The 12,906-nt window shown below is 60.2% G+C and overlaps 1 protein-coding gene across 1 annotated transcript in view; it reads right to left on the reverse strand.

Moving 5' to 3' along the window:
* Positions 1 to 12,906, reverse strand: part of DSCAML1 (DS cell adhesion molecule like 1) — a 117,171-nt gene that overhangs the window by 14,329 nt on the left and 89,936 nt on the right. The window contains exons 8-14 of the mRNA XM_067310163.1: positions 11,437 to 11,709; positions 7,196 to 7,474; positions 6,764 to 6,883; positions 6,184 to 6,360; positions 1,193 to 1,392; positions 633 to 729; positions 376 to 504 (exon numbers count right to left, since the gene is read on the reverse strand). Of these exons, the coding sequence (XP_067166264.1) occupies positions 376 to 504; positions 633 to 729; positions 1,193 to 1,392; positions 6,184 to 6,360; positions 6,764 to 6,883; positions 7,196 to 7,474; positions 11,437 to 11,709 (1,275 nt within the window). The remainder of the gene's footprint in view (positions 1 to 375; positions 505 to 632; positions 730 to 1,192; positions 1,393 to 6,183; positions 6,361 to 6,763; positions 6,884 to 7,195; positions 7,475 to 11,436; positions 11,710 to 12,906) is intronic.

A 12,906-nucleotide genomic window follows, 5' to 3' on the forward strand; every position in this document is an offset into this window, starting at 1 on the left:
GGGGCTCCCCGCCTCGCCGCACGCGACGCCCCGCGCAGAGGGGCATCTTCCCCCGGCTGGCTTCTGCGCAGCTCCGAGTTGGGCTTTTCGCAAATATTGTCTCTTTTAATATTCCCTTTCAAATGCTCCCATCTAACATAAATTAACGTATTTCATTAATGCTGCTCTCTCTTTTCTTCATCAAAGGGACCGGGATCCAGAATATTCCCTTTAAAAGCCACGCAGCAAGGCGCAGCCGGCTTCGCACCGCGCCGCGAGACGGCGCGAGGCAGGACCCCAGCACCTTCCCCCCGGAGGACGGTGAAGGGGGCTGGGACCATCGGCCGGGGGGAAGGTGCTGGGGAGGGAAAGAGCCGGAGGTCAGTCGTCACCCACCGGACTTGTTCTTGTACTCGATATCGAACCCAGTGATGATGCTGTTGCCGTCGAAGCGCTGGGTCCATCGCAGGTTCATGCTCCGGGCTTTCACCTCGCGGATCTCCAGCTCCGGCGGGTCGGGGGGCTCTGCGGCGGGGGGGGCAGGGCAGGTAAGGAGACGTGCTCCGGACCCGGACCGCTGCCTGCGGGTCCCTCTCCCATGGGGACCGGCCACCCAGCGCCGCCTGACCGCCAGCGCGCGCAGGGAGCGCTACCTTGCACCGTGAGCTGGATCAAGCCTCGGTCCTCGCCGTACGAGTTGATCGCGTGGCAGGAAAAGAAGACGGAGTCCCCACGGTCGGCTGGCTTCAGCTATGAATATTTCGGGGAGAGAAAAGGAGCCGCTTCAGGTTTAGCTACCGCCGTGAGGGTGGAAACTTTCCTACTGCAAACCTCAGCAGCAGCTGCCCTGACCCCCACGGGCCGTGGCACGAGCCCCCGGCTCCTGCCACGCCGAAATTTGAAGCAGGGCTTCTCGCCTGAGCCCACGGCAGCGCTTTTACACTGGTGGTCGTCAGCGACGCTTCGAGGTTCGCCTTAGCTGCACAGCCACCCCGTGGCACCAGGATACGCGATCCCTGCTGCAGACTTTTCCTCCTATGGGCTTTTTAACGCCCTTCGGAGCTGGTCTTCAGGCGACTAGCTTGAGAGCCCAGTGCGTTTTTAACCCCCATGCTGTCTGGGGGCTCAGAGCATTTGCTCCAGCCTGGGCCAAGCCGTGGCTCCTTACGCCCCTCCGCAGGGGCCACCGCCGCCCCTCGGCTCTGCCCCTCACCTTGAGCGTGGAGATGACCTCGTCGCCGTTGTCCTTGGTGGCGATGGCGTAGCGCATGTTGCGGTCGGGGTCGATGACGGTGTCGCCCTTCTCCCAGCGGATGATGATGGGCCGCTCGCCCCGGGCGGTGCAGTTGAGCTCCTTCATCTGCCCCTTGATGGCGATGGTGGTGTTGGGGTGGGAGGTGATCATGGCCGGGACTGCGGGCAGGGAGAGAGGGGCTCAGCGCCCGCCCGCCTGCGCCGGGGACGTGGCGGAGGCAGCCCGTCAGCTGCACGTCGCGCCACGAGGCCACGCAGCCCGAAGCGGAGTCTTTTTGCTGCATTATACAGCTCAGGATCATAAAATAATGAAGCAGATAAATTTTATAATGCATAGCATTACACCAGGATAGACAATAAAACGTGAAAGACAAATAACCAAGCGCACACTATAATGAAGAGAAAGCCTCCAGTCTGAGACGTGCGAGTATGAATTATTGACTAAGGTTTTACACTCCCGAGGATGAGAGGAAGAATGTTTTCCATCACAGATTTGCATAATTCACTCGTATAAACCCGGGCAGAATATAGAGTGTGATTTCACATCAGCATGGCAGCCTTTGCACTGCAGTTGCTGGAGAGGTTTTTTTTAATATTCGCCCAAACACTCAAGCGAGGAGACCGGGAAGGCCCTGCATCCGGGGCCGGAGCCCGCGCAGGCTGCAGCACCCAGCCGGGTGCTCCGCGCCGCCTGCCCCGCGGCACGGCGAGCCCCGCACTCGCCGGGGACCAGGCACATGGCAGAGCCAGCCCCGGCCGCCGCCTCCCGCTGCAGCGGCGTCCGCTGAAGCGCCGCTCCGTGCCGTGGGCATCTCTGCGATACATGCTGCTAGCCGGCCTCGCGGAGCAGCTCTGCTGCGCTCTCCCGAGCAGGAGGCGCGGGCGCACTCGGAAAGCCAGCCCGGCACGCGGTGCCGGGAGGAGTTTGGCTTCGAGCAGAGCACCGCCACCTCTGCAGCGGGGGCGCGGGGCGGCACCCGCGCGGGTCCCCAGCGCGCCGTGCACCGTGCAGCAAATGCGGGCGCGGGGGCAGCCCGGCGAAGCAGAAAAAAATGTAATGCATAAACAAACAGCGCTGCCGAGTCCCGCAGTAATATATGATAATGACGATCCGCAAAGGCAACACACACTGTTATAATGGGACACAAGAGGCTCTAATGAGCTATGACTTCTCGGCTTTCTGTGGCAATGTAATTCAATTAAGAGCTAAGGAAACCTTTCCTCTCCGGCTGCGGGGGCTGGCGGGGCGCAGGGCAGGCGCCCGCACGGCTGGGACAGCGCTGGCAGCCCCGGGGACGCCTCCGCCCTGCGGCGGGTCTCCGAGAGCCCCGTGCGAATCCTGCCTCCGGGCAGCCCCCAGGAAAGCGCGGCCACCCACAGCTTGACCCACGAGCGGCGTGAGCCTGCGGGGAGGCTCTGGCGGCAAAGGGGAAGAGGGTGCACGGAGCCGCGTGGCGCTGGGCAGGGCATTTGGGCTCTTGCTTTGCCCGGGTTCGGTGGCGAGGGCACACCGCAGGGCAGGACAGGGCTGGGCAGCGGCGCAGGGCTGCCGCGGCCACCGAGGACCCGGCTTGTTTCCCTGGGAACGACAGCCCCAGGAGAGGAGCTCCGCTTCCAACTGCGCCTCGCTGAAACGCGCTTATTGATGTTTGATTAAAAGCAGCTCCTTGCATGCAAACATAGCAGCTTCCCTCAATTGCCGGCGTCCCGGGAGAGCGGCACGTAGCCCAGAGCAGAGGAAGCAGCAACGCAAAGCGAAAGAAAACCCCCGCTCTCGCGCCGATATCTGCTCTCGCCTGCCTGCACCGCTGCGACGGGTCGCCCGGGCTCCAGCACCTGGCCGTGGAGCCGCTGCTCGGCACCAGCCCTCCCCGCACGACAGCACCGCCTTGCTTCCCCCTTTGCATCCCTGTGCCGTGCTAACACGGCCCGGACGAGGGCTGGTCCCGCTTGCCGGGCAGAGATAAGGCTGCTCCCAGGGGACTTGTCGCCACCTGGCACACCGTGCCGTGCCATGCTGTGCTAGCCTGAGCGCGAGGCGATGGCTCAAGGGGAGCCGCGACAAAGGCGCCCGCCTGCCCCCCGCGCCCCCCTTCCTTGTTTAGAGCTGCCTCTGTGATGTTAATTTGATTGCACCCATTTCGGCTTCCTTTCTACACTGATTAGCTGAGTTTCACCTGAAGCACGAGATTAATTCAAATTGCATAGAAGCAATCAGTTATGCTCCCGGAGTACGACAGCGAGCTCCCGACCGGCTCTGGCTGCTCCGCAGCACCAGCCCAGCCTGCAGCGCACCCCCCGGGGACGTGACCCTCTCCGTCCCCCGCTCCCTCCGTCGATGCCCAGGCAGCCGTGTGCTAAATCGCGTTTATCACACGTGCACGATCCCCCCACCTGCACGCGGGCCCGCGAGCCGCCCCCCCGGGTACCCTCGCGGCGGCTTCCTCCGCTCGCCTCCTCCCGCTCCACGGGACACTTGACCTGATGCTAACACGCTCCTTCCCGAAGCAGGGAAGGACGCAGCAGGGCGGCAAGGCACCGAGGCGTCCCCTGATCCAGGCAGGCAGCGGGGCCGAGGGCAGGGACGCTCAGCAGACCGACTTCGCCTTTGCGTTTTGAGATGGGGAAGGCGCAGCCCTGCTCCGCGGCGCGAGCCGAGGGCTGAGCCCCAAGGCAGCCTGGCAGGACCCGACGCACGGACCCCCGTGCTCCCCTCTGCCGCGGCCAAGCGAGGGATCGCGCTGCCGTGGCTAAAGGCTGCCCCTGGCCGGGGCCAAAGGGTTAAATTCCTGAGCTGGTTTCAGCAAAGCTCTGCGTTTTCACTCGCCGCCTGACAAAAGCAGCAGCTAACTCCTCCTGGCACCGGTGGGCTCGCAGGCCCGCAGCCAGGGCTGTGCACGCTAGCCTGATTTATTACCTGTCCGACTCGGTTATTCCCGGCGAGCCCGTCACCGGGGTATCTGGGAACCTGGTGCGCGGGTGCGGAGCACATTTGCAGGGCGCCGCGGCCCCTCTCAGCAGTGCCACTCCCCTCGCCCCGCTGACCGCAAGCGCGCTCTCCTCGGACTCTGATTAACTTTCATTTAACTCCGTCCGCAGTGGCCTGACTTTAGACGACAGCCTGCACTGATCTCGCTTTAATTGGCCTGACATTTCCGCAAACAAACAAAAATCAAAAAATGAAACAAAACAAAGAGCCCCACATAATGCTTAATTGGCTGTGGCGCTTCGTCTACCTATCCATTCAAACCTTTTCAAAGGCTGCCGAGGTCTCCAGGAAATGTAAAAGCACATGTATAATAAGGTTATGTGCTATTCAAGTCAGCGAGCAACCTGTCCTGGGATGCAATTATACAAGATAGCAGGGACGAGGCAACAGTTCAGGCTCCCAGACTTATGCACGCTCGCCCGGGATTAATCGCCTCGACTTTGTACCTGCGCCGCATTGAAGTATGTTGTTTGAAGTCGCTCTTTTCAACTCATCAGTCAGCGGGATAAATTAAGCAGCTGCCGGGGAGGGGCAGAGGCTCCCCCGCAGCCCTCCCCGCAAGCGAGCGAGCGAGGAGCGGGGAAATTAGCCGCTTGACGGGGAGGGGAGGGAGGAGCCCCGGGCGAAAGGTTGGCTGATGCCAGAAAACCCAGCGCTGCGCTGGGGAGGGGAGCGGAGGCAGCAAAGGGCTGCCGCAGCCCGGGCCGGCCGCTCCTTCCTTTCCCCGGGAGGCTCCGGGCACAGGCCTGCGGCTGGCGGGTGCCCCGCAGCCCCCTTCTGCTGCTGCTTCAGCCTCGTTCCTCCCCCTCCGCTTTAGGGGCACGTAAAGCCACCGGCAGCAGCCCCAGAGCTTTGCCGGCCCTGAGCACGGCTCCAAGGAGCATCCCGCCAGGAAGCCCGGGCGAAGGCGCGGTAGGAGAGGAGCCGCGTCCCCCCTGCGGCTGGGCTTCGCTCCCGCCCGTAGGGAGCTGCCGCCGGAGCCGCAAAAACAGGACCCAGCAAAGCTTCAAACGCGGCGCCTCAGGTGTTTCACAGGCAGACGCTTCAGGGCGCGCGGGAGCCCTGGCGACGCGGCATCGCAGCCCGGACCCCGCGAAGGACCCCGGCACGGTCCCCACTCCGGCGGCACCAGCAAGCCGCCGCAGAAGCGCACATGGCGCGGCTAGTCCTTCCCCCCTCTATTTTGAGGTTCAAACTCTTCTGGCAGCAGCAACCAAAATAAAGAGAGAGGAGCTGGAGATTATGTATTCTGCTGACGGCAACGGGAGAGGAATCCAATAATAAGCATAGTTCAAACAAGGTGTCTAGCAACACTTCCCGGCCCATCCCTGTCAAATTAGCCAAGCTATTTCCTTGCCTCCTGTATGATGTAGATTGATTGCCTGGTTTTATTAAGGACAAAGCGTTTTAAATAGCGTAAGGGAAGCAGGTCCCAGGAGGAGGGGAGTCGATCCCCCGCTGCCTGCGCATCGATTGCTGGGTGCACACAGTGCTGAGCGCGGGGCAGCCGTGCGATGCCGACCCTCCGGACGGACGGCGGGAGCTGTCGGACAACACGGGCTGAGCCGGCTCGGGCGCTTTGCCCCGGTGACAAGCACCCGGCTCACAGCCGCGGCATAAGCCAACAGCCCTTCCCCTACCAGCTGCGAAGGCCCAAGAATGAAAACACCACTTAAACGGTCAGTACTGCCAAGGCATCCGAGAGCTTTTCCCCAACCCCGAGCACACGCAGCCACGACTCAACGTCAGCTCAACGCAGGCACATCAAGCTGCAAAGGAGGATGGCACGTGCACCCAAACACCAGCGCGAGGGTGGTGCTCGAGCACCCTGGGGCGCCGAAGCTCTCCCTTATCCACCAGCACGAAAACTATGCACCCAGGCTTTGCTCCCCGCTGCCGGCGTTTCAGCCGTGCCACGGGCAGGTCCCCGGCCCTTCGCCACCGCAGACGCGGCTACTTACTCTTCACAGTGAGAAACATGGACTTGCTGATGTCCGTCCCCACGCCGTTGCTGGCCTGGCAAAGGTAGTAGCCGATGTCCTCCTCCAGCACGTGGCGAATGAGCAGGGAGCTGTTGGGAAGGATCTGGATGCGGCCCGTGAGGGGTATGGGGTGGTACTGCTGCGGGTTCCCGCTCCCTGGGGGGAGAGGCAAAGAAACAGAGCTACGAGAGCACAGCCACGGCGGAGAAGCACTCGCGACGCCAACGGCACCGTCCCCGGCCAGGGCCCCAAGGTCCCCACAGCACCAGCTACGCTGGGGTGCCCAGGAGAGGGGACGGCCCTTCGCTGGCTTCAGAGGGACACCGGGGCTGAGGAAGAGCCTCTCCAGCTCCCCAGCATCCAAGGACACCGTAACGGGGCCGTCGAGGCTGGCCCTGGCGGAGCCGCGCGGTGGCAGGGCTCAGCGCGCTCTCGACACCCGCAGGGATGTGGTGCCTCTCCAGCATGGGGCTGAAGCGCTGCGAGACCCGAACCAGAGCAAGCGCCCAGCCATCCTGCAAGGAGACTCTCAGCTCAAAGGGGAAAGCCCCATGCGTACCTTTTGCATGTTTCCACATGACTTTCGGAGGGGGGTACCCGTCAACGGAGCAGTTCAGCACCCCAGCTTTGCCATAGATGCCATCCTGGTTGTTGGGTTGAACCACAAAACGAGGAGGCACTGAACAATTCGAGAGAAAAGATGGTCACTACAGCACAAACCCCATCAGCTTCTTGCACCTGATCTCCGCCTGCATGTGGCTTTCCCGGCTCTCCCCCCTCTCGCTGTCTGCGCTGCTCGCTGTCGCGGGCTGCACCGCTCCGGCGAGCCCTCGGCTGGAGACGAGCCTTATCTGCCTTCAGCCTCTCAACTTATCTCTGTTCCCTGCCGCGTTACGCCTCCATCACTGTCTACCCTCGCACATCGAGCGCGGTCGCAGGCAGCGGCAGCAACCAGCCGTGGAGCATGGCCGGCCGCCCTGCAGGCACTCACCTCGCACAATGAGCTGCCGCTCGCGGCTGACCGTGGCGGCGTCGTTGCTGGCGATGCACGTGTAGTTGCCGTTGTGCTTGAGGGAGACGCTGGAGATCTGCAGGGAGCTCATGAACTCTTTGCTCTCAATGGTGACCCCAGAGCCGGAGAGGATGACGTGCCCGTCCTTCCTCCAGGTGATGTGGATGGGCATGTCCCCGGAGGAGACCACGCAGGGGATGTAGAGGAGCTGCCCGATGGAGGCTGGTGGGAACTCGAAGGGCTGGATCAGAGGAGGGACTGTCAAGGGGAGAGGCAGAGCATGCTGCAACGGTCGGCTGCGGAAAGCCTTCCTCCAGGGCAGGGTTGGGGCTTGGGGGAAACGGTGCTGGTCCCCTACTCCCTGCAGGTGTTCACAGTGCCACCGTGCCACCCGCTGCCCAGGGCTGAGCCAGTGAGCAAGGGGGTCCACCGGCTCCGCTCCTCAGAGCACCACGTCACACCAGGGCATGTAACAGCCTGCAGCCTTGCAGGAGGAGCGATGCTGTTTTCCATACAGACAACGGTTCAGAAATCTACTGCCCTATCACCCAAAGGACCTTCTCCGCCTGGAAACTGCTGTGGCCCTTATTTCAGCCATCAGTACGTGCAGCAGAGCGGGGAAGATGCCACTGAGCGGGTGACAGCAGCAAGACGTTACCCACCTGAAAGAAGCGCTAAACTACGAGCACGACAGGGCAACGCTGAGCCCTCGCGCAGAGCGGGCCTGGCCCTGCGGGAAAGCCGGGGCTGAGCCCCTCTGCACGCACCAGCTGAAATCCCACCTCAGCATTTAGCTGCTCACAGAAAAGCAATTATTAGATTGATGCTTTTCTTAAAGGCACTGGATTCAGAACCAGCCATTATCTTTCTGATAACTTAATTAGGCAACCGCAGCATCTCTGGCAAAGTGGGAGGGGGAACAAAGTGGAGAGAGGGAGACAATTAGCTTAACAAGGCTCAGCACCTGGTAGATGAGATCCTCTTTCTGCAGTCTCCATAATTAAATTAGCAGGCTGCCAATTGTCCCCTCGGCAGAAATAAGATGCCCTCTTGCATAGACGCGGGAGCCCCTAGCAGAGAACTGCTCAGCACAACGCGGTGCCGTCTCCGGGTTCCCGCACGCCGTCTCCCTCCTCCGGCCCTGCGTCCAGCCCAGCAAAGGTCTCCGCGCGCGGGCAAGGCTGCCCAGGCGGCCGAGACGGGGCAGCCACCCGCGCACAGGGCTGGCCCAGAGCCTCGCCAGGTGGCTCCGGGGAGCCGGGAGCTGCTCCCGGGGGCTCCTGCAGCGCCGGGCTGCCCCTCGGCCGGCTGCAGGGATGGGGCTCGAGACGCCGGAGCCACGGAGGCAGCAGTGCCCGTTTTCCATAATTAATGAATAATTAATTGGGAATGCGCTGCAGTCTGCTGCAGAGTGGGGAAGAGCTCCTGGCTGCGTGGCTCCCCAAACGCAGCCCAGCGGCCCCTTCCCAAGAGCCAGAGAAAGGGCAGACCCCCTCCCCTGGAGAGGAGGGCTTCCCCTCTCCCAGCTCCCCTGACGCAGAGCTGACGACGCTCCTCTCCGACCCAGTGCATCTCCTGCTGCAAATTCTCCCTTCTTCAGCACTTCCCAGGCTCTCGAATGCACCAAGACAACTGCGGCACGAGCCAGCTGTGCAGCCCGGCACGCTCGCAGCCGCGTGAGGCCCACCGCTGCACCCCGGGCACGCGTCTCCGAGCCCGCCGAGCCCAGCGCCGTGCCGCCCGCCTCCCTCCAGGCAGAGCTGCCCGGTCCGGAAGGGAGTGAGCCGTGTCCCTGCAGGGCTAAGCCTGGATTCACAGGCTCCGCTTTCCCTAGGGGTAAAGCAAAGCCTCGTCCAGCCACAACGGGAGCAGGTCGGGGCGGGAGGGCTCCCGCGGTGCCATGCCACGGTGCTGTGCCTGCCGCGGGCACCACTGCACGGCACCGCACGCCCGAGGCGGCGAGAGGAGGCGCGCTTCAAAACGGGCCGCAGATAAAAAGATCAAATTAAAGAGCACGAACAGGCGAGGCGCTGCTGTGAGGGGGGCTGTAAAGCTTTTACTACCGCTTGCTTGGAAAGACCTGCATAACTCACTCGTGGCACTTAATGCGGTCGCCAGGCACTTGTGGCAATAAAAGCTTTACGGTGCTCCATGCCATCCCGGGCTCTCTCTATATACGCTTGTATTTATTTACTCTGCTCCTTGGAGCTCACTCCGATTGTATTCCAGGGCGTTTTCAATTCTTTTCCATGGGCCTTTTATCTGATGGCCAAAACAAATAAATAAACAGCTAAGCAGGTGTGGGTGTAAATCCCGAGCAGCACGCTGCAGGTGGAATAAACATGTCTTGCGCCCGTCAGAGCGGCCCTGCCATCCAGCCTGCGCAACATTTCAATCAGCCCAACTTCCTCGAACCATCACCAGCTCCCAAGCAAGGCAGTAAATCCAGGCTCAGGTAGCTTCCCAGGATATATGGATCTTTGGCTGAACCTCAACATCCCGCGTTCTCTGCTGGCACCTTCTAGTGGCTGAGAAAAAGTGAATTACATTATCCAGCTTTACGTGCACACATCCGTACAGACCCTCTCCGGGAGAGGGAGGGAGCTCCACGTCTGTCTCGTCCACCCCAGGAGCAGGCCAGCATTTACGCCAACTCTGGCTTCTTTCAAGCATTTCAAAATGTCTTCCAAGTGTTTCTTTCTTTTTTTTCTTAAACAGAAAGCAGCAAGGTTTCCGTTCCAATGAGCCGTAACTTTTGGACGAGATGCATGCTGACCACCTTAGGGAACCAGACGGCTCCAGCGCCGGGGGCACCCCAGGGATGGCCGGCGCCCCGGCCACAGGGGAGAGCTCTGAGCGGTTCAGCGCAGCTCTCGCACCCAGGCTACGTCCCGCAGCTGCGCAGGGAGCGTCCAAGTCCCCGCCTGGGGGAGGAAACGGCCAGCTGCTAATGCTAGCATTGCCAGGTCACCCTGGGAAGCGGAGGCATCCCTTCCCCACGCCTCAGAGCAGCCCGGAGAGGCAGTCGTGTCTTGGCTGCGAGTTGCTCTCTCAGAGGTACGCGGGGCACATCTCGGGGCCCCCACGCACACGAGGATTTTGGTGCAAGGTGAGGAGAACCAAGGCCAGCCATGCCCCACACCGGACACCTGGGAGGAGATAAGTCCTCTTTGCACTGCCCGTACACCGGTTATCTGCAGCCTGCACTTCCGTTTGCAAAGCCTTGGAGGAGAGCATTAGCTAATCAAGTGCTAGCATCTATAATCAGCTTGATGCACTCTCTTGCTAACCTGATTCCTAATAAGAAAATGGTGGATGGGAGGGGAGGGAGGGGGATCAGAACGAAATCCAGTCCATAAATACCCTGCTCAGAGAGACAGAGTGAAAGACAATTGGCCAGCTCCGTCCCCAGCGTGGCTGTGTTTGTCTAAATGATTTACTGCAAACACCGAGCCGGCGACAGGCAAAGACGACCCGACAACTCTGAGGATGGCAGATAGGATAGCACGGCATACTCATAACACAATCTCAGCAAGTCACTGGAATGGAATGCATCGACTCAATTCATTAGGACTGATAGCTCCCTCAATGGGGCTGAATAATTGATGGCCTGCAGAAGCTTTTAAGATGTTCTGTGCGCTTGGAAGACTGAGAGTATTATTTTTTTAAAAGCTAACACACACAGAAAAACATCAGCGAAGGTGATCCGAGCAAAGGTTAGATGTTTTAATACGTTATGTTTACACTGTAAATTTTTGCTCCGTTGCTTGTAGCAGGAAATGGATATGGTATGGCTTAGGGCAGCAGCAAACGCACAGGCAGGTCCAGGTAGCTAATTCAGCGGGAACTGAACTCACTCGCTAGGGCTGCCGCAAGCCTCCCCGTGTGATGGGAACCGGGCTCACGCCAGTGCAGCACTGGCAGAGCCAGGCCGTGGCCTGGCCGCGGGGTCCCTGCTGCGGCACCGGCCGTCCCCAACACTGCTCGAACGCCCCTGCCAGCCAGCCAGGCCCCCAAATGAGCAGCTTCTAGCAAAGCAGCCGTTCTCTCGAGGCCCTAGGAACGCACTTGCACATCACCTGGCTCCGGATGGGGAAAGGGGCTCGCTCTTCCCACTTACGGGTCCCTAGAGCTGCAAATGGGCAACAGCTTCTGCCAAAAGCAGGCAGCTTCCTGGGTGGGAAGGGAATCTCCCAGGGACTGCCTCTGCCCCTGCTTACCTTTCACCGTGACGTGGACACTCTGGCTGATGGAGAGCTGGGGCTGGATCAGCACACTGCAGACATACTCTCCTTCATCCATGCCTTTCTGGACATCCATCAGCTTAAGAGTCCCGTTCTCAAAGACCACTTGGCGGTGGTTATCGGGCAGCAGCAAAGAGTCCTTGTACCACTTGATGGAGTAATATGGGTACCCAATCACCCTGCAGTTGATGAAAGTGTCCCTACCCGCGACTGCCGTTATGTTCTTCATCGCTCGGATGCTCGGGGGACCTACATATTTGGGAGGAAGGAAGAGGCAGGCTAGGTTAACTCCGAAGGGCAGTTTGTTTGCATACAGATCTGTTGCAATTTCAGAGCAAGCTTCACAGGAAAACGAGGTAACAGGAATACTTAGGATCCAGCCTTTTTTTGGGTGATGAGCAGGCACTGGCTCCTTTCTGAGTGTGCATAGGGAAAGCCACTCACTGGGGCTCACCTTCCTCTAGAGCTACTCACGCACCTACAAAAGTGTAGGTATGAAACAGGGGGGCTATGGTCCTCAGTCACTGCCAAACTGCAGCAAATTCCACCCAAATTTTGCAGGTGCAGCTTAAACGCTAGGAAAGTTCAGCCCATAAATACCACCACTGCTCCTCAGAGAGGCATTAGACGCTCTCTGGGAGCACAGTATACTTCTGCAGCAGGAACTGTGGCCAGCCAGCCCATGTCCGGCCACGGCTCCTCCAGCAGTGCTCGTGGCCACGGAAATTAGAAGGTAATTTGGGGGCCGCTCGCTGGCACAGTCACGGCTGCTCTCCCCGCTCCCCTTCAGAAGGAAGCTGCCTGCATTTTGCTGAGTGCCCTTGACAGGAGAACTGCATACAGGCACCTGACTGCCATTTACAAATTTATTTTACTTCCACTAAAATACCAACCATTTGGAGCTGCCCACTGGCAACCTGAATATCGCTGCAAGGAGGGACATTCCAGCATTGCAGGATTTTCCCCAGGTTCTGGCTGGCTTAAGGGCTCGGAGGGTCCCGCAGGTGAGCATGTGCTGCACTATCGAAAGGCTTTGAATGAAAAACGGCTCACAAGGGCTCACCTAAGTCTTTTCTGGCATAAGAGACCTCACAAGACTGGAATGCTTTCATAGACCTTCAGTGTCCCTAAAACAGCTGTTTCTGCTGCTGGGGCTGGAAATGTTTGGCTGATGAAGGTGGCCCAAGCCTGCTCGGGCCTCGCGGAGGGGGAAGGCACGCCGGGCAGCTCAGCAGCAGAGCTGTCGTGCTGGGGAGCTCGCAGCACGGCGTGGGATACGCCTCAAAAAGGAGCAGGAAAAAAAATTAAGTTCTCGCTCCGTAATGTTTCTTGGGCCCGTCTGCGGGATTTGCTTGATTCCAGGGCAAAAAAAGCCTGAATCTTATCTACTGATAGGCAGTCAAGAACTGTAAGAGGGGGGAAAAAAGGACAGCGAAACATCCTCAT

Source organism: Apteryx mantelli, chromosome 23, assembly GCF_036417845.1.
Source record: "Apteryx mantelli isolate bAptMan1 chromosome 23, bAptMan1.hap1, whole genome shotgun sequence".
NCBI classification, from domain to species: domain Eukaryota; kingdom Metazoa; phylum Chordata; class Aves; order Apterygiformes; family Apterygidae; genus Apteryx; species Apteryx mantelli.